General features: G+C 49.1%; 1 protein-coding gene across 5 annotated transcripts in view; it reads left to right on the top strand.

The window, feature by feature from the left end:
* TP73 (tumor protein p73) overlaps nt 1-25,618 on the top strand; it is a 33,074-nt gene extending 7,456 nt beyond the window's left edge. For 4 of the 5 annotated variants that reach the window (XM_010722717.3, XM_010722719.3, XM_010722718.3 and 1 more), the window contains 12 exons: nt 334-457; nt 7,080-7,325; nt 18,917-19,103; nt 19,237-19,352; nt 19,755-19,864; nt 20,157-20,299; nt 20,957-21,045; nt 21,175-21,299; nt 21,691-21,845; nt 21,997-22,129; nt 23,086-23,179; nt 24,837-25,618. In XM_010722717.3, coding sequence (XP_010721019.1) covers nt 334-457; nt 7,080-7,325; nt 18,917-19,103; nt 19,237-19,352; nt 19,755-19,864; nt 20,157-20,299; nt 20,957-21,045; nt 21,175-21,299; nt 21,691-21,845; nt 21,997-22,129; nt 23,086-23,179; nt 24,837-25,157 — 1,843 coding nt within the window. In that variant the 3' untranslated portion in view covers nt 25,158-25,618. The remainder of the gene's footprint in view (nt 1-333; nt 458-7,079; nt 7,326-18,916; nt 19,104-19,236; nt 19,353-19,754; nt 19,865-20,156; nt 20,300-20,956; nt 21,046-21,174; nt 21,300-21,690; nt 21,846-21,996; nt 22,130-23,085; nt 23,180-24,836) is intronic. The other variant, XM_010722720.3, reaches the window with a different exon arrangement.
* Nucleotides 25,619-27,069: the final 1,451 nt, after the last annotated feature.

The raw sequence follows: 27,069 nt of genomic DNA, 5'->3' as shown, positions 1-27,069 counted from the left end.
GGCACACTTTTTGTGTAAGAAAGCAAAGGTCAGCAATGCCTCTGCAGTATTGTGGCAGAGAAGACACCAACTCATCTTTGCCATAAGGGGAGGAGGACACATGCATCGTGTTGTGTCTGCTGGGGAGCTCACTGCCCCAGCAGCACAGCATCAGCCCTCACCCATGCCCATGTAACAGAGCACACTGTGGAAGGAACATCCACCAGCAGTAACCACCAGAACTGACCAGCCTGGGCTGGGCATGGCCAGTTTTCCTGACCTGTAGCCCCTGTTGCTGGTGCAGGCTGTGTAGGAGAGCTGGAAAGCTGACCATCTGCCATTGTTTGCTTACAGGGCACCAGACAGCACCTACTTCGACCTCTCTCCATCCAGTCATACAGGTGACAATGAGGTCTCCAACCGCACAGAGATCACAATGGATGTCTTCCAGATGAGAGGCATGAATGACTCTGTTATGGTGAGTGTGCTCACACTACAAAAGTGAGAGATATATCAGATACAAGCTTGTTTTTCTCCTGGTGATTGAGTCGCTTTAGAGTAGGAAATAGGAACTTATTTATTCATAACTCAAAACAGAAACACTAAAGATGCAAAGCTGCCATCATTTGGTTCAGTGTCCAATAACCTGTAATAAAATGATGTCCTGCAGTTTTGCAGTCATATGGTACAGTAGTTGGTAAAATAGTGGTTACATGTTAATACATTTTGGTGGACTCTCCTCCTGTTTGGGAAGGGCTTTTAAAGACAGTGTCTTTAAAATTACTCTATTTGAAACAGCACTGAGACTGTGCACTAGAAATAACCCTCTCAAAAAGACCAGCTTGCTGTCTCTTCTGAAAGCCAAAGGCCTGGTTTGCACAGCACACAGTAACTACGGCTCATCTGGCATCAGGATCTCCCTCTGCCCAGACAGGCATTAGAAATCCACTAGCAGGCATCCTCAAGGCAGTGTGAGCCTCTGTAATGCTCCCAGCATTAATGCTCCTTCTGCAAGCAGCCTGACCTCCCACCAGCATCCCTTCTCCAACATGCAGCAGTTCTGACCATTTCAGCATCTCCTTCCACAAAGCCCATTTTGCTCCTCGCCAGCTTGCCTCCCCTCCCCCAGCCTTTTTTTCCCTCCCTTTTAGCTTACTTTCCCTCTCTAGCCAGACCTTTGTTTGCAGCAGGGCAGGAGCCTGGCAGACGGCTCAGGTGGGGGCTGCAGTGTTAATTGCAGAGCTCCCTACTGCTGCACAACTGAAGCCCCCTTCAGCAGGAGCCTGGTGCAACCAGACTGTTCCCACCGGGTGCCAGGGCTGTGGGGCTTGCAGGGGTGAGGGAGCTCAAATTAATGATCCAGGAGTAAATATTTATATCGATCCCATTGTGCAACTCAACATTGTGCTGCTAAGCTCAAAATATGCTGAGTATAGCTTTTGCTAGCTGTCATCACCAAAACACATGGCAGACTGACATGTATGAAAACAAATAAACAAATAATGTGAGTTACTGAGAACAGCAGCCACCCTTTTTTTTTTTTTTTCTTAAAGATGCCAGCTTCAGTTCATGCAGTACTTAAAGCTTGACTTAGGATGCTGCTCTGACCTCTTTGTGCTTGGGTCCATGCATGCACACAGTGTAGAGAGGCAGGTGATGCACACTGGCTACATCTTTGAAAATATGATCCACTACTCTTTGAACTGCCCATCTGCTCTAGTATGCAGACTTCCACAGTGGTGGAAGTGTCTGGCTGAAGCAAAGCCCGTTCAGCCCTCTGCCCGGAGTTAGGAGGAGACCTGACTGACTGCAGGCTTTGTGCTTCCAACCTCATGCCCTGCTTCCAGCCAGTTGTTCAGTAAGCACCTCACCTTCTTGGTGTTGTTTTTTTTTGAAAAAACAGATCACCTCTCAATGAAACAATTAAATCCGGTGAAATAAGGTGGGATGACAGGGAGAAAAAGAGCATTTGTTACTGGATTTTCATGTGACACTGGGACATGGGTGGCTACCTGGTCTGCACGCATTTTTGTCAATGAGACCTCCAGCAGCATTTAAACCAGTTTAAATGCTCCAGTAGCTCCAGTCCGAGCTGTTCATGTGGTTTGTTAATGCCACTGATACACAGTGGAAAGAATCTCCCAGCCTGGGGTGAATAGAGGGATAGAGTGGTGGCATGGTGCTATTGTAGCTCAAAGTGAGAACTGGAATGATGTCAGGGTCACTGCATCAGCACGCCCAGACCAGCATGGCCACCTCAGTCTGCAGGTGAAGGGTGCTGGTCAGATAGGTTTTGACTCCAGCAATGCTGCAAGCAGCTTTCTGGAATGAAATCTGGCTGGGTTTAATTGCAGAGTAGGACCCCCGCTCTCCCCTTGGTGGGACTGGCTGGTACAGCCTCGTCCATCACTGGGCAAGCTGGGGCCTGCCCTGCATTTTAATGAATAGTCATGAGGGACAGAAAGGGGTGGGCCCCGTTTTGTTGTTGGATGCAGCTAGTTGACAGAACTAAGGGAGATGAAAAAAGCAAAAAAGCCAACAAACCGCACACAGGTGGCCAGTGCGGCATCCCTGGCACTGCCTGCCCAGCCCTGCGTCTCCCTGCTTGGCTCCATCTCCTCCCGACCCCATGACTCCTCTGGCGGGACAGTTCCCACTTGTCTGTAAATCCCAAGAAGACTAAAATGTTGTACATCAGTGACCCGATGCAGCATTATACCACGGTAGGTGCTACTCTTTGTTAATGGGTCTTACCTCTTTCCTTCTTGCTCGTGCCTGCTCTCTGCCACTGCAGCAGGAGCTCAGTTTGTGTCCTGGCTCTGCTTCCAAGCCTTCACACTGCTGCCTGGGACGTGCTGGGGATGCATTGGACGTAGTGCTCCTCTGTATGTGAGGCACTTGGCAGCTCAAAGAAAATGAACTGTGCCTACCTGGGATTGTTGCAGCTTCACTAGCTCAGTCTATGCTTCTTTCATGTTTTGTCTGCTCCTGTGTTGTGCTCTGCAGAGACCTAGGCACGATTTAAACCTTTCATGTAAGCGAGTACAGCCTCCCTGTCGTCTTCTTTGTATGTGCAGATTGTCCATGTTTGCATTGGAGAAACCTGGCTGAAGGCTAAGGGCAGCTGTGAGCATCTCTCGGTGGAAACACTGCCTGCCAAGCCCAGCTCAGTTTTCTCCTCAGACCTTCTCAAGCACAAGGACTGCAGCTCCTGACAAACACCCACATCCCCAAGGCAGTTTTGCCTTTCCTGGTTTAAAGCTGCTGGGAGGGTGGGGCAGATGCAGTGGCACCTGTGCTTGCAGGTGATGTAGCCTCAGCTCTGTCCTCAAGTGGTGAGATTGCTTTCTTAGTCAAAAGGTTTTTGTGTCAGCTTTCTGGCATTCAAAAAATTTAGATGCGGATGTAGTTATAGATAGAAGGGTGCACTGGTGTGTGCTTCCCAACCAGAAATTATTTGATTTCTCCTTTTTGTCTTACACAAGTAGTGAAAGCCACATATGTACCGTGTTGCTCTGTGCTGTAGTGCTGCTGCTTGAGATGTCCTTTCTGCAATCATGTGCTTATTGATGTGTGTGTATAAACACATGTGTATATTTGCACACATACATACACAAGCACTGTGTTGGATTTGTTGACAAACATACAAACACTCTTGCTTGGATTTGTCTGTTAAGGGAATACTTCCAAAACCTCCTCAATCTTAAAAACCAAGTTAGTCATTGTACACACAGCACTTGGCTCTGAGTATCGCTTCCAGCAGGCTTACAAATCCAAGTAACTGGGGCCTTTGCCTGTTGCTTTGTAACCAAACTGTGCTACGAGCAGGATAAATCATAAAACATGCAGAGAAACATGCAGTATTAGTTGGGCTGAAAAAGGTCTGAAATGAAATTTCCTCTAATTTACAAAGGCTGGCTTTCCCACCTTTGGAAGTCCTGAGCATCAGCTGACTTGAATGAGTCTGATTCATCTGTTTCAGGTGATAAGAGAAAGCACTCTTTTATGTCACAAACTTCACTTTAACAAAAATGACTGAGTGCTGTTCTGGGCTGGGGTGTTGCTGCATGGGTCTGCTGTGAGGTATCTGGTTTGTCAGGGGAAGTCTCTCTCCCATAGGGTGGTCGTGATGCTCTGCTCAGTTCATCAGCCTTGATTCACCCTTCCACTGAGCTCCGTTGCCACACGCCTCAGCCCCACACAGCCCCAGCTCTAACCACTGTCATCTCAACACATCCCACCAGGACTGCTTTTTGTGTTTTTTTTCCAGTCACGTCCTGGGGACACCTCACCCCTCTCTGCACTGCGGCTCAGGAGCAGATTTCTGTTAGCAGATTTCACCAGGAGGCAAAATGCTTCCTGTTTATTTCCCATTTTGACAGGATATGAGTAACTGGGACGGCACCCGCTCCTGATGTGCCTGACAGTGCAAACCCAACCTGCTTTTGTCTGACTGTGCCCTTACGTGTGCTACGGCAGGTCTGAAACTCAGCTTGTTTGCTTGTCGAGTGAGGAACGCTCGCTTCCCATTTATTCCTAAGAAAACACCCGTGGCTGGGTACAGGGTGTGTGCAGAATGTTCCCTGAAGCCTTTCCGTTGTCCCAGTCATCACAAGAGAACAAACCTGCTCAATCTTGATATTCATGGATTCTTTGAGCTGTGGAATGGCTGTGCTGCCGTAAGGAGAGCAATCCTTTTCTCCTTGAGGATCTCTTCCCATGTGATGCTTTACATCTCCCACCCAGCTTCCAGCCAGTGTCACCATCAGGGCTGCGTGTCTCCAAGGTCCCTGCTGGCAGCTGGCTGTGGTGGTGCGGCCGTGGCTTCCCTCCTGCATCTCTAATGCCATTTTGCTGAAGTTTCTCGTGGTTTTTTCTCCTGGTAAAACCTGGGTTTGTGGAAAGCCCGGATGGGGGTTGTTTAGCAGGGCTATTTATAGTGCAGCAAGAAGAAATAGAGGGGTTTATGCGCATATTCTAGGGGACAAAATGGCTGTATTTGTAAGAGCAAGTCAGGTCTTGTTCGGCATTCCTCCAGTTAGTTACAGACTCCAAGAACCTTATGATAGATGCAGACAACAGGAGAACTTTCCTGCAGAAGGGCGATTGCGTTTAAGCCATTATACATCGTACGCGTTTGGGTGAGGTGTGGATCCCAAGTTAAAACATGTCTCCTGATTCCTAAGTCGTGAGCCTTTCAGCCTGCAGCCTTCCCAGGGAGCAGGCACATCCCCAGCCCACTGCTGTGTCCGGCTCACACACCGTGCTGCCCACCGGCCTTCCCACAACTGCTCAGCAGCTGATGGCACAATCCCCACCGTGCGGGGGGACGGGTGCAGGTGAGAGCAGGGTGGGATGTCCCAGAGGGGACAGCAAGCAGTGATGCACTGACATAGGAAAATATGCAGAAAAAGGGAAAAACCAATTGGCCTGATTTTCAGATGAAAGATTAAGGCTGTTTTAGCCGTGCAACTTTTGAGAATGCAACTTTGCTTAGGCAGTACCCACAGGTGAAAGTGCTGCAGGTTTTTATTGGAAATATCTGATAATAACTGTTCAAAAAAGGAATAAGGAAAATAAATAAGGAAAGCAAGGTTTTGGCCCAGCACTTTGGAATAAGAGCAGTAGATGTATAAATAAGGGAGTTTGCTCTGTGACCTTATCTGCAGTGTGCTGCATCACAGCTGTGCACTTTGTAGTTTGAGGTTTTCCCCAAATTAAACTGACATCAGTGAAAGCCACTGAAAGCAAACACCCCAGCTATGAAACGAATTACACAAACCACCATTCAGATTTGGTTCTTTGTATTCTTGGAAGGGAACTCCTTCCAGAAAAGGCACCCACATGTACATTTGTGATAAGTGAACGAGTCCAGAAGTCCGATTTGGAGTAATGCAACACGATGGTTGCAATCTGTTAGCAAGCAAGGCAGGAGCTCTGGGATTTTAGGTTCTGGCATTTGGGGCACGTTGTCAGGGTGCTGAGGTGAGCTGGTGATAATGCCAACATGTAACAGTGTCTGCAAGGCTGCACTCCTGCCTTCTGTTCTATTGCAACTACAGCTTTTTCTGTCTCTGCTCCAGGGCTTTTAATTCTGCTTGAATTCTGCAGCTTTTCCAAGCAGAAAGAGCACTCTGCAAAACCAAAATTTCAATAAAGATCTCTGGAGAGCTGCAGATGGGAGGCATTGCAGCAGCCTGGGCTGCGCAGAGCAGATGCTGCATTGCGTCCATGGCTGGCAACATCAGCAACTGCCACCAACTCAAGTGGTCAGTGCCAAAGATGCAGAGCCCTGGCTGTGGGGTGCTCACCTGGGGATGCCAGGCTGCTGCTGTGGTTGAGCTGCTTTGTGGCAGGGCTCATGTGGAGTTACAGTGGAGATCAAAGCCTTCCTCCTTCTCTGTCTGAGGATAGAAGACCTCTCCTCCACACCGGCCACCAACAGCTTCAGTTCCAGGCTGAACCCAGAAGCACAGGGTCAGTTCTCCCGTGAGAGTCGTGGTTGGTACCTGTGGTACCTCTGCCCTGCGTGAGGTCTGGCCACAGGCTTGGCTGGCGTTATCAGTGCTGTGAGGTCTGGCACTGAGCAGTCCTTTACTGGAAATTGGTAACACTGATGAGGCTGGTGAGGTTCCAGGAATTTGCTGCGAACCAACCTGCTTCGCTTCAGGGAAGAAAAGAGCCTTTCTGTGGTCGTGTGCAGTGCCGTGGTCATCACTCCCCCTCAATGAAGTAGGACTTTTCCCACATCTTAGCCAAGCTCAAAAAAATTCTGTTCCCCCTGCTTGCAAAAGAGTTGTTTTGCATGTCAAATGTGCTAGAAACCTGGCGATCTTGGCATCGTGCTGCCTCCAGTGAGGGTGAAGTTGATAAAAGGGGACGACTTAAATGTATTGAGTTTATCCTTTACACAAGTGGTGACCTGTTTAAAAAACAAACCAACCCAGAACAACTATTTTGGTTGACTTTCCAGCACGCTGGCCCTTTAAGGAAGCTGTAACAGGACACCTGAAGTCCTGAAGAAGTGTAGCTGAGGTTTCCATGTCTCTAAACTGGCTGGTGTTTTCTTTTTTCCCTCCTCCCCTTTTCCCTTCCTCCAGTCCCAGTTTAATTTGCTGAACAACAGCATGGATCAGAGCATCGGCAGCAGAGCAGCCTCCACCAGCCCTTACAGCTCCGAGCACACCTCCAATGTCCCAACGCATTCACCCTACTCGCAGCCCAGCTCTACCTTCGACGCCATGTCCCCAGCTCCTGTCATCCCCTCCAACACTGACTACCCAGGTCCCCACCACTTTGAGGTGACCTTCCAGCAATCCAGCACAGCCAAGTCAGCCACCTGGACAGTAAGTTGCATGTGTTCTTCAATTCACTAGAGAGATGCTTGCTATTGTAGGCAATGTTTTCAGCCAGGCTGCCACAAACACGTGTGTGTCTGGGTGCTGGTGGTGTTGGGATGCTCAGGGAATACTGGTCTGTGGCACTGCAGGATGGTGGTTCTTGCACGACCACCACTGGTGGGGGCTTTGCCTGCACAGGTGATCATGATAAGAAAAAGCAGGCAGAAACACCTAATGCTTACTTTTAAGGATGTTTGTTGTTGCTTGTTTGTTCTTGTTTAGTTTTGGTTTTTTTCCCAAATGGGTTAAACACAGTGATTTGAATATAATCTCTGCTGCAGATATTCCATAGACTACATGTAAATGTCCCCAAAGATCACAAAGCTGGAAAAATGTGCAGGGAGAAGTGCCTGCCTTGTTCTCATGGTGCTTCCCAGAGCATTTTCCAGTGACTGCTGTCAGAGGTGATGCAGTAGGCGAGATGGACCTCCGCTCTGTTCTGCTGGGGCCATTCTTAGCTTTGTCTTAACTTCTTACTTTTCATTTTTAATCCTCTTTCATGCTGTATCAGAAGAGTAGTGTTACCTCTAGACGCCACAACAAATTAACAGAGTAGATATTTATTTACAAAGAAATAGCTACACGGCATCATGCATGCCATGTGGGCTCAATACCTGGTACCCTGGAGTACTATTGGTCTTCTTGTGTGTCCAGACAGACAGAGGAGTCCTCTGCTCTAATCAACAGTTAACCTGAGCATTGTACGGCTGCTTTTCTTTTTGTGGGAAAAAGTCCTGAAGTCACAGGCTGGCTCCTGGATGTGTGTGACTGTATTTTTAACTCACAACACTGGTGGCTGTAGTTGAAGGCAATTCTGCTGTGGAGGTTTCCCTGCTGCATGGTGATCACCTCCAGTCCTCATCACTGCCGTTTGAGTGTCTCCAAGAGCTCTTTTCAGATATGCTTGTGGCTTTTCTTTTCCATGGAAAAATGTTTGTAGAGCAGAGAGGCTGCGATGAGACAAGTGACACAAAGAGGGAGCAGCAGGGTTTCCTCTGCTGCTGTCATTTGACATTATCATGATACAAGCAGAGCTGTCCAGGAGTAATGTATCAGTCCAAGGTGTGAGAATGACTTTTATTTTTGGAAGCTGATGTGCTTAATTAGTAAGAAAGTCCTTTCCACAGTAGACAGAAAGTGTCTTGGGATGCTTTTCTGCAGACAGAGCTCAGGACGCGGCGGGCTTACAGCGCTGCGGTGCTGGTGCGGTGCTAGGACCTGCACATGTGCTTTGTACTGAGGGCAGACAGGGTCTGCAGCAGTGCCACGGTCTGTCTGTGCTGCAAATCCATGTGAGATGAGTTCTGCAACAAAGTGCTGCCCTTTGGGCACTGCTTGTTCCTGGTGCTGCAGGGACAGTGAAACCCAAGCAGGGTGAGGAGTCCTCATCCCTAATCTGAGGGCAGGCAGCACAGCACAGCGCAGTGCAGCTTCACGCTGACAGCTCGGCTCACTGCAGCACAGCTCAAGCAAGCTGCTGGAGAGCTCACATTTGAACTGAGATCAGTTAATGGCCAGGGCTGAAAAGGAGTTTCCCTGTATCTGGTCCATCAGTTTCAGCCCTCACTGCTGACATGTGTGACTGCTGGTTGGGATGAGCACCATGATCAGGTACGGCTTGCCCTTCTAGGAGTGGTTGGTCCGTCACTCTTTGTCACTGTCTTTCCTTGCAAGATATTGCTAAATGATGCATTTGTTAGGTTTTAACTAAATTGAAGGTCTTCTGGATAGGTTGTGACTCTAGTCCACTCTTGCACATGTTAGGGGAAAACTCACATCAGTTAAATGTAAAGCTGCATAGGAACTGCACAGGAAAACAGGCATTCCCATGCCACAGAAACCACAGGCACACAGAGAAAGGAGCAGATGTGGCCACAGGACAGACGTCCTGCTGAAACCTTTGGGGCAATGCCAGCGAGATAGGTAATGAGTCAAAGGAGAAGGCACACTCCTTGGTGTGATTTTGAAAAGCAAAGCATCTGAATGGAAGCCAAACGCACACCAGTGTGGTGGTTCTTGTCCCAGCTGTCCTGTTATAGAGGGAAGGGACAGGGAAGTGTCAGATGCTTGCTTGCTGCTGTCCCTGGCTGGACATTACTGGAAGACAGCTGTGTGATAGGGTGGGCACATCTGTGGGCAGGGTCAGGCTGGGTGCTGCAGGATACCCTTGGGCAGCACGGAAAACAGGATGTGTCTGTGCACGTTTAGTATGGAGAGCACCTATTAAAAATACATTCTGTGCTCACCTTTAATTAGCAGTAAGGAAAGACCCTTCCTTTATCCCAGCTGCATGTTGCAGCTGCACAGAGTAAATCACAAAAAGCCACAAAGGTGGCTGGTTGTCCCCAGAACAGCAAAGGAGGGAGCAGCAGGAAGCACCCGGAGCCCATCCCACACAGTGAGCACTGCTGGCATCTTCTGTGAGCTGCAGCTGTCCTTAGTGGGGATGACCTGTCCTGCTGCTGACTGCATCCCAGGCCACAAGTGCCCCATCACTTCTGGGGCAGGCTGCTGTTGTTTCTGGAGGAGAGATTCAGGCATGTCCTGGTTCAGCTGCTGAAGTCTGCACTGGGCATCACTCACACAGTGCTACCTCCTGCACAGAGCCTTCCTGCAAGCACAGATTGCTCTGCAGACAAGGAGGTACTGGTTCTATTCACTGGGAGACAGCAAGCATGCAGTCCAGCTCCTGCTATTGCAGAGCAGTGGTAAGGAACCAGGGATCTTTTGTGACTAACTAAACTGAGCCCAGACTATCTCAGCATCACCGCGTGCTGTGTGCAATCCTGTTGCTGTTGTGTCTTTCTGCTGGGAGCTGCAGTAGTCAGGAAGGGGTTGCTTTGATTCTCAAGCTGTTGCATTAAGATCTCCTTTGAATATTGGAGCAACTATGTCACATCCTGAGCAAACCCTTCTAACCCAGCACCTTGGGGAAGTGGCCAGACTCAGGACACCCTTGGCCAACATGTGGCAGCCTCCCATGCTGCAGAGAATGCATGCCACCAGCCAGCACCAGGAGCTGACATTTCAGAGCACCAGACCAGGCTTCACTGCACCACTGCTGAGCCTCACAGAGAACAGGAGTGTGCCAGCAGCACCTTACATCTTGGAGAACGTGGGTAACGCTTTGAAACAGCCACCATCAAGGACTTCTAAAGGGCTGTAGACTGTAGACTGCCCAGCTCCCCGAGGGTGCTGCCTGCACAATGAGTGGTCCTGCTGAAGTGACAGATTTACAGATCTGCTCCCACTTTTGTCCCATCCGTGCAGCAGCCTAGAAGACGGGGCTGCTTGCTTCCTTCCTCCCTCTCAAAGTCTGCATTAAAATTAGGCTGTTTGAAAATCTTTCCTGGCTGAAGGATGGAATTAATTCAGCAAAACATCACATTATATACTGTCCATCAGTCAACATACAAATAATGATGTACATACACTGCACGGTTCTCTGCATGAATTAAGAACACAAATCTAGAAGCGTGCAAATAATAATGGGAAAACTGTTAGGAAATACAGGCACTTGTCAAAGAGAGCTAAAAGTTGTGGGCAGTGGAGGACAGTGGCATCTGATGGCGCAGTAATGGTCCACTCTTTGCTGAGAGAAGCTGAATTAATGATCTTGGTGTGCTAAAGGACGTGCATGGTTTATTCCTGCAGTTGAAAAGAAACAACTGTAAAATACACTTCTTATTTCATCAGTGGCTTTTGAGTATTTTATGATTTACTGCACCTAAGGGTGTACACTAAGCAGGTTGCAAGCACTGACCATGAATTCCCCTGCATGGCTTTGTCCTCCATCATTTCAGAGCTGAGGGGAGCCCTCCGCTGTGAATGCAAGGCTTTGGTGGATCAGCAGCTCCTTCAGCCTCTCAATTTTGGGCTGAATCACCAAGACTCCAAGCAACAAAGAACTGACAGTTGGTGCACAGGCAATGCCAAACAAATAATTCAGTACAGACATTCTTGTCAAGTGATTTGACATAGTTTTTTGATACATAGCACGTTGCCTAACAGACTCCTGTTTTTGAAGGCTTTTCCCTCTGAAGGATATTCTCTGGGAAACTCAGTGTTGTCCATTCTCAGCAATGGATAAGCCAGCTGGAAAACAAACTGTAGCAGGAATTCATATCCCGTATTGCAAGGTTCCACGGAATCCTACCATGTGGTTACCCATGGGTTTGGAAATACATACATTAAAGTTGATTAAGTTTGCAGCTCAAGCAAACGATGATAAACAATCTTTTAATAATGCAAGGTGAGACATTAAGCGAGTGAATAAGGCTCCCCCATTTAGGAAAGGAGACTCCTGTAGGCGTTGGGCTCATGGTTGGGGATCCATGAGGACTTGAGTGCTCAGCGGAACGGTGTCACTGTGGCTGGGGGAGCTGGGCTGCTTTCACAAACAGCACTGCCCAGACCACTGCCGTGGTGTGTGTGCAGCTCTCATGTCCACACTTCAAAAGGTTGTTGACAAAATAGAAAAGGGTTGGGAGGGAGATCCAAAGAAGATGAAAGATTTGGAGCAGATGCCTTGTAGAGAGATACCAAAGAAATGTATGGCATTAAAGGTCTCCTAGAGAAGAGTAAGGGTGGCTTGATCACAGTCTGCAAGTACCTGCATAGGAGATGGTTTCTGATAGCAGACAACTCTTTAATCTAATAGAAAAAGACATAATGAGATCCAATGCTTGGAAGATGAAGCCAGGCAAATTCAGACTAGAAACACAGTGTAAATTTTTTTTTAAACAGTGAGGATAATTAACCATAGGAACAATTTACCAAGGAATGTGGTGGATTCTCCAACTCCTGAAGTATTTAAGTTAAGAGTCTACCTATCTTTTTAAAGATAAGCTGTACTTCAAGCAGATACCATTGGCTCAATCCAGGACAAGTAGGTGGGGGTCTCAGACCAGCAGTATAGAAAATCTAAGATCCAAATCTGTTCTTTCCAGCCTTCAAATGGTGAATTTATAAATTTTTGAAATGAACAGGTGGAGAGAGATGAAGACTTTGTGCACAGATTTGGGGCCCACATTTGCCAGAAGCAGCTCTGTTCTTGCAGAAAGATGCCAGGCAGCAAATGGGTGGCAAGGTCCTGACTCCCCAGGCCGTCTCTACACACAGCATCAAGCTCAGCTTTGGAAAATCACAACCAACTCTGAACCAAAGTTGCTGTGCTAGTCTTTTCTGTATGAAGCCTTCATTTTAAATTTTTAATGGCCTTCTTATTAGCAGAGAGCAATGAACAGATGCTGAAAATAAGGTTTTCCCTGCATGCTCAAAGCCCCCCTCCAGCAGGCTGTGCTGATGGGGCTGAGAGGAGGACGGGAGCCGCAGCCGTGCAAGACAGGGCACGCCAGCAGCCTGCCTGTTTGTTGGAAGCTATCAGGACTCTCAGTTCCCTGGAGCTGCCCATACATGCAAGAGCCGTGAGCAGATCTTGGCTGTTTTCTCGCAGGCAGCCCCTCACCACGCCGGCCAGCTGGTAACTGATAGATAATTAGTATTTTTCTCAAGTTGGGTTTGAGGTGGATCAGCGCTCCCTCCTCTCCAAAACACTACAGTGTGCACCAAAGCCTGCAGAAGCGTTAATGGGGTCTTTGGCCCCCCGTGGCCTGGCTGGAAAGGGGCAGCTGTCTGCTTCTCCACCCAGCCCTGGGAGGCAGCTGGGGTCTCATCCCAATGAGGAAACCCCTTACCAGCCCATGTACAGCATCACGCTTGCTGTTTCGGTGCACAGCCAGTGATGGAAGGTCTCTGTGTCTGGAGAGGGTCAAAGCCAAGGTGAGGGTCTCCTGTCAGAGCAGGTGTAATCAGGCAGTTACTCAAAGCAAAGCACTGGGGTTTAATTAGACCCAAGTCTGGCTGCTCCATAAATATTGCAGTTGGAGCTTTGGTGCTGGGAGACCGGGGGAGCTGAAATGGTTACTTTGAAGGCAGCTGAAAGAGAAGGATGGAAATAATTGGGGTTACTGGAGGTAAATTCTCCTTGATACCTGAAGGATGTTGAAATAGAGAGGCAGTTGTAAAGAGGAGGGGAAAATCTTCAGGAGCATCTATAGAAAATGCTTCAATCTCTCTGGCAGCTTACTGTGTTTTACAGAGGTATCTGTCCAACAGCAGTGGCCTGAAAATGAGCAACTGAACATGGCTCGGTACGCTCTACATCTGAGCCACAAACACCTTTGTTTTTATCTGAGTAGCTGGGCAAAAGAGCATGGATATTTTGGCATGCCAGAAATAGGAAAGCAACCTCAGCATCAGCCTGCTCCAAAGCTCATTGAAGCCAGCCTACTGGAGGCTTTCCATGAGCTTTTGCAGGGCGTGGATGAGGCTCCAGCAGCTCCAGACACAATGGAATTAAGAAAAAAGGCAAAGGAATTTGGTGTGTGATGTTCCAACACGACCCACTATCAGCTCCACTATCTTGAACGTGTATGGTATGCACAGGTCAAGGGAATGACTTGCTGGCAACTGCCTCACCAACGGGAAGGTGAGATGGGACATGCCAGGAAGCCAGTCTGCTGTAGGGAAGTGGTGCCAGGGTAGAGGACACCTCAAGGTACCTTTCTGCACCATACCCATGTGGCAGCCCTAAGATATCACTGGTGGTTCAGCATTTGTGAGTATGGGACTGAGGATGTCTGCTAAGTCCCTGTGCTGCAGTGGCCAGAGGCTCTTGCTGGGGCTCCACCAGGCTTCTGGAAAAAAGCCTGTGTCCCAGGTAGGTCCTGGTCACTGCAGGGTGAGGACATGGGTGCTGGTGCATCTCCTTGCAGCCATTCCACTGTGCTGTGCCAAGCCTCTGTGCACCAGGCACAGGTGGATGCCTTCCTGTTCAGCGCAAGCGATGCACAGCATGCAAACCTCAGCTTGTAGTAAGTGAGCAGTACAGAAAACATGAGGAGAAATTTCTAACTCAGTGAGAAGTTGTATAGGCCGGTGATTAAAAAGTGGTTATTAAAAAAAATTAGAAAGAAAAACTAAGTTCTGTAGTCTGCATGTCTTCCAGGATCTGTCGTAACAGATTCATCCGAGCCGGTTAACGGTATTTGCGGTTTGCAAGATGCTACATGTCTGAGTAAGATGACAGACACATTATTATCACCTCTCCACTGCGATCTGTCCAAACCTGTCCCAGGATGCAGCTCCGCAGCTGCTTGCTGGGGAGTGCAAGGAAATTAGCAGCCGGAGGCAGCACTTTTCTTCTCTCTCCCTTGCCAGGCTAGTGGCTTTATTGGGATCCATTGACTGCAGTCCTGGACACGTCTTGAGTAAAGCTAATGAGAAGAGTGGAATGTAAAAGAGGAGGAGGAGAAGGCTGGTAGGGAGAAGGGGGGAGGATTTGTGGAAAAAGTAATTGTTGAGCAAATCATTTCCTTCAAGAGAGAAAGAAGGACTTGGCTGCAGCCCTCCTGAAGCAGGCAAGTCTAGACGCTTCAGTGTCAACAGTTGAAGATAAATAAGATTTTATCAGCTTCAAATCTGTTGGGACGCATCCTTCTAGCGGTTCTGCTGCCCAGAGAGAAGCAGGGACAGATGGACTTTGCTGGTAGGTCTCTGTGCAGAAGATTCAGGTTGTTTTTTTGAGCAAAGGTCTTAGCATACGCGGGGAAAGCCCAGCTCTCCTGTGTCTCGCTTCCTGCACAGTAGCTGCAGGGCTGATTAGGGCAGGGGTTTCTTCCAGAGCAGCTTGGATGTGTGCGCAGGGTGAACAGCAGCATTCTTAAGCTTAACTTCAGTGCTGTTTCACATCTGCAGCTGTATTGGTCTCCATGAATTTCTGTGGGGTATTAGGTCACTTGAACCTTGTAATGCACAAAACATTTCCTTGGACACAGTGGCTGCAGTAGTAAGATAACACTTAGAAAGGAGAATTTGAATTTTTCTTTCAGTCTTACTGCTCTGGACTTGTGCTACAAGACATTACAGGAGCAGAGAAGCAGCAGCAGCAGCAGCAGAGGTGTCGTCGTATTTTCCCTGCAGCAAATGGGGGTGTGCTTACATTGAAAGCCACATGACTGTAAGAGAGAAAAAACAAGAGAACAAGAATATGTGCTCTGCAAGTTTATGTAAGCTTAGGGTGGTTGCTCAGTTATACTGCTGCTGTTTATGCTGTGCAATCATCCACAAGCCACAGCGACGTGAACCTGTTGTGCTCTGCAAACACAGTTACAGGCTGTCTGACTTTCTTCTACAATCAGAGAGGACTTTAAGAATACGAAGGGCTATCCTAACAGCCTAAAGCACAGAACAGGAATTGGAGGTAAGGGAAGGAGATGCCTAGAGATAGAACAAATTCAGACTTTTGTGTAGGTGTGAAAGAAATGCTAGGATTGAGATCTTTCAGTGCTGCCACAGCAGCACCAGAGATGCTGGGGAATGTGTTCAGGCACCCAGGGGTGCTGCTGAGGCATCAACACTGCTCAGTTCACCAACACAGCCCTGGCCATGCTTGCTTCCCATATACCAGGGACAGCTCCACTGCTCCACTGGCCAGCAGCCAAGCACTCCTGCAGCACGCTCCCAAACCAGCAGGAGCCACAGCTGCCACCAGCTTGCAAAAACTACACACAAACAGGAATGGTGTGGATGGACAGCCAGAGGCTTGCCCTCAAACCGTATGGTAATGACACGGCCATGGCAAAAAGATGAGTGTGAAGCAGCGAGGTGACTGCACCACTCCTTGAGATAAATACTGCTGTGTTGTTCTGGGGTTCTGATTTTTCACTTGGCAAATCTCCTGTTTTGCACTTGAGGAAGGTACAGTGCCTTGGTGCACTCTGTAAGCCAGGTGCATGCACTTCAGCTGCGCCTCAGGAAGCATTAATAACTGAAAGCACAGTTTTGCCCAGCTGTAGATGACCATGGAGAAGCAGAGCACCTGCATGGCACTCTACTTGGATTCTCAAAGCATGGATTTTACTGTCCCTTATGTATACACTGCTTTTCTTGGCTGAAAACATGGCTAGACATAAGAGTCTCCATGGATTCTGAAAATACACTGAAATATAATGCTCACTCCCAAAGTGGCCGTGAACAAGCAGGGTTTCCAAACCAGGAGAGCTTTGCTCTGGCAGTGACTGCAGCAGAGCATGCAGGGAGCCAAGTGCTGCTGATCCAGCACCATGAGCACAGTCTCACAGGATGCAACCCTGATCCTTCTTGCCCAGAGTTATCAGTGTGGAGTTCCTTAAAAGAATAGTTTGTTATTGTTGAAGGATCTTTGAAGGCAATGCTGGAGCTGTTAAGACATGATAAGGTTATCAGCAGAGGCATGCCTGTGTTGAGCAGCAGCGTTTCTCCCTGCAGGGCAATCGCTGTGCTATTTAACAGAGATTTATCCGTGTCATAACATGGTATAATGAGAGAATTTGTTACCAAAGAGCTTGCCGTAATGCACCTCTACTCTTCCAGAGCAGTTTTATTTTCCAGACGTGTTGAGGACTGCCCGGGAATGTCTACATGAAAGGATCCTTTGACAGGAGTTGTCAGTATTTTAACACCTGGCAAGGAAGAGCCCACTCCACATAACCCTTGTTTTGCCACATTGTCTCCCAAAAACAAGAGCACTAAGTCCCCATTGCACCCATGCAAGCAGGTTATATGGGCTCAAGCCTTGCTCCAGCGCTGCTCTCTCTTTCCATTGCTAAAAGCACATTGCACCCTTACCATATGTAAAGGACCAGCTAAAAGGTGACACCATGCCCCACATACCCTAATGTCCTACCAGCAGCCTTGCACTCAAGTTATCTGCTTGCTGCAGAGCCCTCAGCTTTAGAAGTAAGCCCTCTGCCAGAGGGAAAGCAGAGATGCTTTCTCACTGCGTGGTATTAGGAGCAAAGACTCAGTGGCCATTGCACACCTGTATTTTGGTGGCTTAGGACAAGCATTAACATCCTCACAAACATTCAGCACGGTGGTATTTTTTTGGCATAAAGCATGTGTTGTGGGAATGAGATAAAATACTTTGAACAGAAGCACGCCCTGCATGCAGGGACTAGCTGAGCTCTGTGCAGCAGGGGTGGGCTCGTGTATAGCAAACAAATTCTTTGTTAGAAAACAGCATGGCAAGCTGGAAGGGAACTGCATCTCCTCACACGTGTGCCCTGGACAGCAGTTAGTAGAAGGTGAGGGACAGGCCCTGCTGCCCAGCTGCCTGGGGCACTTCCCAGTCCCAAACCACTCAGAGAAGTGCAGGGCAAGCACCTGCCAGACCCAAGAAAACTCATGTGTCAGTCCATTTCCGTGGGCTGCTACCTTTAGGGCCCAGAGCCCATCACTGTGTTCACCTTCCTCCAGCACAAGAAGGGACTCTGCTACCTTAGGGAGGTTTTCTCTTGCAAGCACAGCACTCCCCTGCTCTTCCTCTTGCTCCTCTTGCATTATTTTAATATGCTGCACCATAGGAGCAGCAGGATTCTACCCCAACCTTTATGGGCTCAGCATCACAACTCCTGCACCTGAGCTGGGAAGGGGTTGGGAGGAGCACGTACCTCGTTCCTGGCTGGGTCAGTGCTGGGTGCACACTGGGGCCAAACACAGCTGTGCTGAGTGGAGACAGTTGTTTCTGCACTTGAAGTTTGCCTCTTGCTCATGACCCTGTTGTGTCTGCACAAGGAGCATTTCAGTGGTCACAGACCATCTTCTGTCAGCATACCTCTCTGGATGTTATTTCCAGCTGCTGCCCAGCATCACCCAGTGCCTGTCCTGATGGAGTGCTGTCCCCAGCCTCCCTGATCCATCTCCTTTGTGACCTTCTGCTAGGACTGCAAGTGTCTGTGAAGAATCGAGTCACGGTCAGGATAAACCCCATTCTGCACCACACTTAGTAGACATAATTAATGTCTGACATCTTCCCTAATTAGCTGTAATTCTATTATGCAATGTGAAGCATGGATTCCTTATCCCTCCGTGCCAGCTGGGAAACCCTCCCTAGAAGGTCCCATGCTGCATTCAGTAGTTGGTTTGATCTGGCTTGTGTGGAAAGTGGACATTGTTGTGCAGGTGAACTTGGTCACATTTAAGCACTGCTAGGGAGAAACAAGTGCTGAGCCTTGGGGTAAGAAGTTACTGCAGAACAACACACAGTGTTCCCTACATGTATGTGCAGTAGCAGTTTGCAAGGCAGCTATCTCTTGTGCAGCTTCACAAAGCATGTGCATCAGCACAGCCAGCACACGGGGAATCCTGCGCTGGCACAGCACCCCCGGAGCGGTTACAGTACAATAGGCAGCAATTGGTTTTATAACGAGTCATTATTTTAATATGCTGCTTTGCTGCCATGTTGGCATCTCACTGGGAGCATTCAGGAGGCAGAAGGTGGGTGGATCAGAGGAGCTGCGGGAAAGCAGGCGCCTGCCTGAGCGTGGTGTGAGAGCCACAGTGCTCAGCCCTCCACGTGCACACAGCATCCCTCAGGCACGGGGCTGCAGGCACCCAGGGCTCCTTGCTGCCCACGGTGCATGCTGAGCCGCATCTCCGTGTTTTCTATTTGCTCCTCGTGAGCTGTGCTAACGCAGATCTCTCTTCTATTCCAGTACTCCCCACTGCTGAAGAAGCTCTATTGTCAGATTGCCAAGACATGTCCCATCCAGATCAAGGTGTCCAGCCCACCTCCACCAGGCACCATCATCCGGGCCATGCCTGTCTACAAGAAGGCCGAGCACGTGACAGAAGTGGTGAAACGCTGCCCCAACCATGAGCTGGGGCGTGACTTTAACGATGGTGAGTGCTGTTGTCACCCCTACAGGGCACAGCCCCAGCTGTAAAACGTGGCTGGGAAGAGCTGGTGGGACAGGCGCTGCTGCCCTGTGCAGGATGAAGCTGCAGGTCCTAACCACGGGCACTTGACTTACAGGCCAGTCAGCCCCAGCCAGCCACCTCATCAGGGTGGAAGGCAACAACCTCTCCCAGTACGTGGACGACCCTGTGACAGGACGGCAGAGTGTGATGGTGCCCTACGAGCCCCCACAGGTACCCAGCTGCATTGGGGGTGGTGGGGAGCAGAACCAGCTCTTGTCCCAGTCTCGAGGGGTGAACCCGCTGGTGACATCTGCTTTGTTGGAGGAAGATTTGAGTCCTGGGCTGGAGTCTGGTGGCACTAGCACATCCAAGCCATTGCGTGCTTGCTCTGAGCATCCCATTCCTGGGTGGTGGGGAGCAGAAGGCCTGAGCCTCCCCCTCAGAGATCCCACAGCCCTTGCAGTGTTCCATTTCCCCACCTAGGACTGTCCCCATCACTGCAGGGCCACATGTCACATGTCTTCCCCTTCGCAGTGCTCCTTCTGCTTGACCTGCAAAGGCACTCAAGGCACAGCCCTGCCCAAAGGGATGCCCTCGCTCTTTGCTCACTGTCTGCTCCCCTCTCCTGGGCAGGTGGGGACCGAGTTCACCACTATCCTGTACAACTTCATGTGCAACAGTAGCTGTGTGGGAGGAATGAACAGGAGACCCATCCTCATTATCATCACGCTGGAGACGAGAGAGTAAGTGGCTGTGGAAGCACCATTCTTGCCTTAGGAGAAAGGCTGCTTCCTGCTGGCTAGGAAGAAGGCAGGGGAGGTACAGCAGACCCATTGCAATGCTGGCTTCTTCCCACACAGCTGAAGCCTTACTCAGCCCCAGCAGCTCCTCTTCCCACAGGAGACTGCTCCTGCTCAGGCTGTTCGCAGAGGGGCTCCCATACTTGGGGATCTGAGCCAGGCCATAACACGCTGGGCTGAGCCCAGGTGAACGTCCCTGGCAGAAACAAATTCACCAATTCCTCTTTCCTCCCAGCGGCCAAGTCCTAGGAAGGCGATCATTTGAGGGACGGATCTGTGCCTGTCCTGGCAGAGACAGGAAAGCTGATGAAGACCATTACCGAGAGCAACAAGCCCTGAATGAGAGTGCAGCTAAAAATGGCAACGCCAACAAACGCAGTGAGTCTGCTCTCCAGGAGAGAGAGGTGCCTCAGAGCACTGCTTTGTCACAGTCTTGAGCTCCTAGCCTGCATTGTTCCTCGAAACCCTTCTGCCTCAGCACCTTTCCCATTGCAAACAAAATCACTGTGCTCCAGAAGTTGAGGCTTAAACCCACACTGGGGCATAATGCTTTGACCTTTCTCCTCTGAATCTCAGTAGAATCTCCTCTCTTTTTGCCCCAGAGTGCAGTGATGTTAGCATAGGGCCTTTCTGTCCAGATGTATTCATTATTATTGTTTTTGAAGGAACATCATCAAGGACATAATACAGTTTATCAGCAAGCACTCTGCATGATGCGAGCTAAAATACTTCAGGAAACCAAGGTGTTACCAGATGTGTCCTGTTCTCTCAAGGACAGCAGGGCACAGGAGAATGGAAATGAGAGAAAAAATGAAATTTTGTTAAAAAACATACACATAAAATTCCTAGAGCCATAATTCCTAAGTGACAGCACACATTTGGGATATGTCAAGCTAATTTTCCAGAGGTAGCTATTTCTCTCTTTTCAGTAAAGGGTTGCAAAGCACACTGCTCCTGCGTGCCCAGAGGACACAGCTGTTCCCACTGCCAGATTTGACTTTCATCTTCTGCTAACATTTTTCCCCTTCTTTCCAGCATTCAAACAGAGCCCTCAGGCAATCCCAGCACTGGGGCCAGGCGTTAAGAAACGGAGACACGGGGAGGAGGAGATGTATTATGTGCCTGTAAGTGTCAGTGAGCCACACTGCTCAGCAGTGGCAAGGGAAACTCTTGGGGATGTGGTCTCAGGAAGGATGGGTTTGTAGGTAGAAAAAAAGGGCCACGGTGAGAGCTGGGCTTGTTCCCTCCTCCAGGTGCGAGGCAGGGAGAACTTCGAGATCCTGATGAAGATAAAAGAGAGCCTGGAGCTGGTGGAGCTGGTCCCGCAGCAGCTGGTTGACTCCTATCGGCAGCAACAGCAGCAGCTTCTGCAGAGGCAGTAAGTGCCATCCCAGTGCCCCTGAGTGCCCACTGCAGCTCTGCAAACTCATCAGCACTGCTGCAACTGCTATTTTTTACAGCATTGTAGGAAGCATATACTACAGCACTGGATATGAACCTTCCTAGGGGGCCTGCACTGCAGTGAGTTCTCCATCTGCAGGGACTTTCCACAGACACATGTAGCTGTCGCCTGACATAAATGCAGCCCAGCCAATTCTGCACCAGTGCAATTTGTCTTGGGCTGTTCTCAGTGCAATCCAGCCTTTCTCAGTGCTACCTGAAACCTCAGCACAAAGATCCTGAGCAGGCAGACAGGAGGTCTGGGGTTGCCAGCTGGCTCTACATCCTCCTGCTGGATGCTCATCGCTTGCCTTCTCTTTCCTGAGCAGAAATCAGCTGCAGACACCTTCCTCCTACGGCCCTGTCCTCTCACCTATGAATAAAGTCCACGGAGGAGGAATCAACAAGCTGCCCTCTGTCAACCAGCTGGTCGGGCAGCCAGCACAGCACAGCTCTGGCTCAGCATCAAGCCTGGGGCCAATGGGTAAGGTTCCCACTGCAGCAGAGTTCACAACCATGGTCCCAGCTTGTGGGGGCCCTCCCTGCCCAGCAGGGCCCCCAGTGAGGGACAGGGTTGTTGTGTCTTGGTTCTGTCTGACTGATCTATCTGTCATGCTGACATGGCTGCTGCCTAGGACCTGGGATGCTGAACAGCCACCCCATGCAACCCAATGGAGAAATGAACGGGGGCCATTCGTCCCAGTCCATGGTCTCAGGATCACACTGCACCCCTCCTCCACCCTACAACCCCGATCCCAGCCTGGTCAGGTAGGGAGGGCAGCAGATGCCCTTTTTGTGTTGTCCTCTGATGTTTCTTGCTGTTGTCCCTTACTCTAACCTTCAGATCTGTCTGGCAACTGGTCAACTGGCCACTGGTCCCAACTGAGAAATAACTGCTCATGAAATCATGTAGACCATTCTTCTCATCTTAAAAATCAAAGCCTAGCTACCTACCAGTTAGAAACAACTCTTGCCCTCATAGACCTCCGGGTAATCTGTCCTTGTTTAATTGAAAAATTAAGTCCTCCCAAACAAGAATCTTTTCCTGCATGCCAAACTGCACACAGCTTTGTGAACCTCCACCTGTCCCTTCCTTAGTAATGATGTCTGGAAGTTGGTCCACATGGTTCATTTCCACGAGGAATTATGCCAGCGTGTCCACAGATGGTTTTTACTGCTTGTCTTTAAGTAGAACATAGATGTTTCAACAGACATCCCACCAAGGTCAGAGCACTTGTACATTCAGTTACCAGAGCTGCATAGCAGCAGCCCAGTGCTATTCACAGAATACCCTTGCAATTAGTCTGTAAGTTGCAGAGACTGACTTTGCTGTCCAAACTAAAGCATGGGCCTTTTTGCTCCTCAGGTAGCTCAGGCTCCCTCCAGTTAACAGTGTAGGTAATTCAGCAGAAACCTCTGAAGATCTGAAAAGGAAAAGAAAAAAAAAAACAACACAGTAATATTCAGAATGAACATAGTTCCATTCTTCATTCTGGAAGTTAAGATGTGTGACAACAGCCAGAGCAAGTTCCCTCCTCTGCTCGTTTGCCCACATCCTATCTACATCACAAGTGTTTGGAAGTGTTGCCAAGTCTGGAGGCAGCAGGAGCTCACTGCTGTCTCCCTTCTGCCTTTTCAGTGAGCTGGAACACAGTGTTGGTTGACAGCACAGCTTATATTCATGAGAAGTTAATGCCACTTTATTTTCCAAACTTTTTCTGCAGTTTTTTAACAGGATTGGGGTGTCCAAACTGCATCGACTATTTCACCTCACAAGGGTTACAGAATATTTACCACCTGCAGAACCTATCCATAGAGGTAAATGCTTTGGGAAGATCTGTTCTTACCACTTGTTTCTATCAGCTGTTGAATTTAAAAGCAAGGACAAAACTGTTTTAAAAGAAAGGAAAAACCTGTGCACCAACCTGTTACAGAATATATACTCCCCATGATTTATGTCTTCCATTTATGCATCATTTTTAGTCCTTCACATTTAACAGTGGTTCAGTTTTTGGTAGCAACCACAATAGCCTCTTCATTGGTTCCTCCAGACTGTCAGAAATGAGATCTAATGAGATCTGATGAACTAACAAATTAATAACTCGGCACACTTGTTGAGCTCTTTTCAGATGTCCCAGAAAGAGCAATCCCCAAACCAGAACTCAAGTAGATGTTTAACACAAAAAGGAAACTAGACAAGGTACTCAGCAAATGAAACAGCACAAGTTAGGGAAGAGCTGGAATGAAAACAGGCATACAGTAGGTTCGGTATTCCTGCTCTCATGCTCTGTGTCAGCTCTTTGCTGCCAGGGGAAGAGGAGCTGCCAACTGCAGTTCTCAGTTAAAGCATAACCTCTTGCTGACAATACTGAGGCTGCAAAACTGAGGGCAGCACCAAGCAGGCACTTCCCTCATCCATCAGGTTAAGGAGTAGAAAAAGCTTAAGCCCTTGGAGCCATAGTTAGCCTTTTAAGTTCTAGAGTCAGTATTTGGGACAGAAAAAAAGCTGCTGACCTGATTCTGTTTTTTGTTTTTCCCCCAGGTAGTTTGTAGTAATCTTGTACCTGGCAGCTACAGTAAAATAGGCAATGCAGCTGCTGAAGACACAATGATTTTTTAATTGGTAGTTGGGGCCAGTTGCACAATCTTAGTCTGATTTTGGACCATTTTCTGAACTAACTGCATTATTATCTGCAAGCTGTCCAAAGAAATGTTTGGTATGGCCAGAACTTTGTATCAGGTTGCTGAGCTGTCTGTCCAAGTTGGTATTTGTAATTACTAATTGCACACTCGCTATCTTCTCTGGTTAACATTCATATGAGTCTCTGTGTTTGGCATTAACATGGCTCTCTGGCAGCTCTCCACCACGAGGGTATTTGTTCTGGCGCAGCCCCCATTGCTGAGATGATCCAGCTCTCAGTTAGCACTACAACCACAAAGTCTGCTATTGCCCACACCGACTACCTCCAACAGGGAGGGCCCCGAGAAGCCCCACTCGGTGGGGCTCATGGAATGCAGCCCATTACCCCAAGCCCACCCATGGGGGCTGCCTGGAGTCCCCCGCTGCTCCTGCCCCGTGCAAATCAGCCAGGCTGTGCTCCTTGCCCTGTGAGCAGAGAACCTGCTGCTCCTCAACCCATGTCCAGTGGGAGCCCTCCCGTTCTCAGTAGTTTGATGTGATACAGTGAGCTTATGTCCCTGTCCCCCTATCCCCAAACAACAAGATGCATTTTTGGCTGACTTTCAAAATGGTGTTTGAATGACTGGTCAAGCATGACCACAAGTAACTGGTCAGTAACTGAGAAGCTGCCCCTCGTGGAAGCACCCATGAGTTGTTCTGTGGTTGTGTGGGGACCGAGGCCAGGACGTGCCACTCACTCCTGTGCCCACGTCCCCTCTGAGCCACGAGCTGGGGGCCAGGCTCCATCCCAGTGTTCCCCTCACGGGACGCCCCTCAGCAGCACTGTTCTTCCAGGATCTCGGAGCACTGAAGATCCCAGAGCAGTACCGGATGATCATCTGGAGGGGCCTTCAAGAACTCAAGCAGAGCCACGACTACGGGGCCCAGCAGCTCATCCGCTCCAGCAGCAACGCCTCCACCATCTCCATTGGCAGCTCGGGGGAGCTGCAGCGGCAGCGCGTGATGGAGGCCGTGCACTTCCGCGTGCGCCACACCATCACCATCCCCAACCGCGGCGCGGCGGATGAGTGGGCAGACTTTGGCTTTGACCTCCCAGACTGCAAGTCCCGCAAACAGTCCATAAAAGAAGAATTCACGGAGGGAGAGATCAACTGAGGTTCTCCAGGACACGACGGTAGGAAACCAGACACGAAGGGAGTCCGAGGGACGGGCTGGGGAAACCAAACCCTACGTGAAAAATGGGAGAATACTTTCAGCCTTGAGCAGCTGGAGAAGCATAATTTTGCTGGACAGACGCGGACTGTCGGCTGCGTGAGAAAATACGGCCCCGATCCATCTGCCAGGTACTTCCCAGAGAGGAAATCCCAGTGGTTTATCAGAGGATCGATGGAAGGACGGGGCGGTGAGAGCTCCTGGAATGCAGCGCAGATTCTGACTGCACGCGGCAGAGGAGTCATCTGCTGGTTCATCCTTCTGCTTTGTATTGTGCTGGACGAGCCTTGCATCAAACAGATGCAGCATAAAGATAGAACATTTTCTGTTAGTGAGACCTACCTTCTTACCTCTGTTCTGTGTTCTCAGTGGTGTTGAAAACCAAAAAACGATTTAGCCCTTATCTGCTCCATTCCTGTACGAGTATCTGCCATTGACTGACACAAAGCAAGTCTGCTTTCCTGATGGACTGCCAGAAGATGTGTCCCTTTCAGTTCCTTGTAGAGCAGAAGCTGATCTCTCCGTCAGTTCCAGATGTGTTCACGTACTTAAATGTTTGTGCTTATCAACAGTGCGATGTACATACAGTATACTCATTGTGCTGCAAGGAGAAAAAAAGATTTATTTTCATGTAAGGTATAAAAATTGATACTCCTGAGACAATAGCATCAAGCAATTAATTTTATGTTCTAGCATTTAAACGTGCAGAAAGTCGTGTTTCAAGACTTACCTGTTCAAAATTCAGATGTTTATCCCTCCTGTGAATTAAATCACATGAATGCAGAGGGGGAAACGTGTGAAGGCTCCCATAGAGTTGGAGCTCTGTGTGATTCCTCCCTGCACCACAGGTGAGGATTAGAGGCAGGTAACAGGGAGGTGGGGATGAGTTTGATCCCACCTTGGAGAGAGGAGGTGGCCTCAGTGAGCACGTGAGGTCCTTCCAGCTTGGTTTGCTGCTTCTGGCCATTTTTTCCAGGCCAGGATTTATCTGTTGATTCAGGCTGACAAGAAGCTCAGCAGAAAGCCATGCTGCCACCAAACATTCCCAGCTCCACCTGCTACTGGTGAGCAGATACATCCAAAGGTGCTCTAAAGGTTTTGAAACACGTTTTCAACGTTAACTAAGGCTTCTTCAACAGTATTAACTGATACAGTCCAACCATGTTAGCAGTAGTACTTTTTGGAACTTTATCTTTGGAAAATGTGTTATTTTTATAGCTGTGGTTTCTTTTTTTTTTGGTAACACAATAAAAGCACATCTGAATTACAACACCTGGTAACTCAGGTCTTGCTTATGCTGTACAGAAAATGTGCACGTAATATTACTGAGAAATCTTACACCTCAAAGGGCCTGGAGTTGTTCTGCTTCATCAGCAAAGCTCCAGAGACAACAGTGCTGCCCAGAACAGGTGCACCTCACAGGCAAAACTGTTATTTTAATACAATTTAAGGAAAGATTTCCAAGGCCTTGAAAACCCGCATACCAGGAGCAGACAGCAGTCAGAACTGTGCGTCTGCAACCAGAATAAAAGGCTCAGCAACCTGCTTAAGAGCAGGCCTGCCTGGTGCTGAAGGCACCCCGTTTTTCTGTAGTGTATATTCAGGTTTATGTGCTCAGTCTCGGCCCTGTGGCTGGGAGCTGCACACAGAGCACTCAAACAGAGAAGGCAGAAATTAGGGCGGTGTTTTGTCTAATTACACAAACTCGACCTGCTCATCGCGCAGCGCCTTCCCCCAGCGGGCCGTGGCGGCGCCTCCCGGAAGTGACCTCCCGATCCCGGAAGTGATCGCTGCAGCTTCCGGAAGCGGCCCGCCGTTGCCTAGCAACCCAACGCCGCCGCCGGGCGCGGCCCCG

The sequence above is a fragment of the Meleagris gallopavo genome, chromosome 23 (assembly GCF_000146605.3).
Source record: "Meleagris gallopavo isolate NT-WF06-2002-E0010 breed Aviagen turkey brand Nicholas breeding stock chromosome 23, Turkey_5.1, whole genome shotgun sequence".
In the NCBI taxonomy this organism is placed as follows: Eukaryota; Metazoa; Chordata; class Aves; order Galliformes; family Phasianidae; genus Meleagris; species Meleagris gallopavo.
This window is presented reverse-complemented; position numbering and strand designations above follow the sequence as displayed.